The sequence below is a fragment of the Anolis carolinensis genome, unplaced genomic scaffold (genome assembly GCF_035594765.1).
Source record: "Anolis carolinensis isolate JA03-04 unplaced genomic scaffold, rAnoCar3.1.pri scaffold_7, whole genome shotgun sequence".
Lineage (NCBI taxonomy): Eukaryota > Metazoa > Chordata > Lepidosauria > Squamata > Dactyloidae > Anolis > Anolis carolinensis.
Window position 1 is genome coordinate 467,501 of NW_026943818.1, and position 1,021 is coordinate 468,521.

At 50.8% G+C, this 1,021-nt stretch overlaps 1 protein-coding gene across 1 annotated transcript in view; it reads left to right on the forward strand.

The window, feature by feature from the left end:
* rbm18 (RNA binding motif protein 18) overlaps window positions 1-814 on the forward strand; it is an 11,431-nt gene extending 10,617 nt beyond the window's left edge. The window contains exon 6 of the mRNA XM_062959756.1: window positions 429-814. Coding sequence (XP_062815826.1) covers window positions 429-612 — 184 coding nt within the window. The 3' untranslated portion in view covers window positions 613-814. The remainder of the gene's footprint in view (window positions 1-428) is intronic.
* Window positions 815-1,021: the final 207 nt, after the last annotated feature.

Sequence of the window (1,021 nt, forward strand, 5' to 3'; positions counted from 1 at the left end):
ACATTGACAACAAAAATGCGTTAGATAATCCAGAACGTTGGATAAGTGAGTGTTGGATAAGTGAGACTCTACTGTATATAGTATTGCCATCTATCCCTGGCAGTCTGGCCGTCTGTTGGGAGGGCTTTGATTGTGCCTTGGGGTCTCTTCTATCTCTTGGGTTCTATAATAAAACTGTTATATATGTGTGTGTGTGTGTAAATGTATATATATAGTATTGCCATCTATCCCTGGCAGTCTGGCCGTCTGTTGGGAGGGCTTTGATTGTGCCTTGGGGTCTCTTCTATCTCTTGGGTTCTATAATAAAACTGTTATATGTGTGTGTGTGTGTGTAAATGTATATATATAGTACTGACATCTATCCCTGGCAGTCTGGCCATCTGTCAGGAGTGCTTTGATTGTGCCTTCCCTTTTGCCTCTGTTCACAGCGTGAGCACCAAGATCAAGGCCATCGAGGCCAAGCTGAAGATGATGGCGGAGAACCCGGAGGCGGAGTTCCCTCCGGCAGCCTCGGCATCCGCGGCGTCCACTTACGCCTACTTCCGGCCGCCGGACAAGAAGCGCTCCGGCCCGTACAAGGCCCGCGGTCCGGCCTGGAGGTCCAAGAGATGATCCCGACCCTCCTCAAAGCGGACTCGGGTGGGTTTGGGTCGTGAGAAAACGCCTCCGGGAAGAGCGAGTGGACACGTGTGGACCGGTCCCTGCACGCCGTCACCCGCTCGCACACGCCTGGGCATTACACGGATCAGGACTCTCGTTTTTATAACACACGGCTGTACAGAAATAATAAAACTTGATGCAGGCTTTCCAAACACATGTCGTGCGGAGTGATTCCAAAAAAAGAGTTGGGAATGATGGGAGTTGGAGTCCAAAACCCCTGGAAGGAGGGCCCGGGTTGGACTCTTAAAGGCATAGAGTATCCATTATGAAGATCAAGAAGGAGCTGTTGCAACTGCGGAACTCACTGCCTGGAGGCTTTTAAGCAGAATCTGGGTGGACGGACATCTGTCAGGAGGGATTG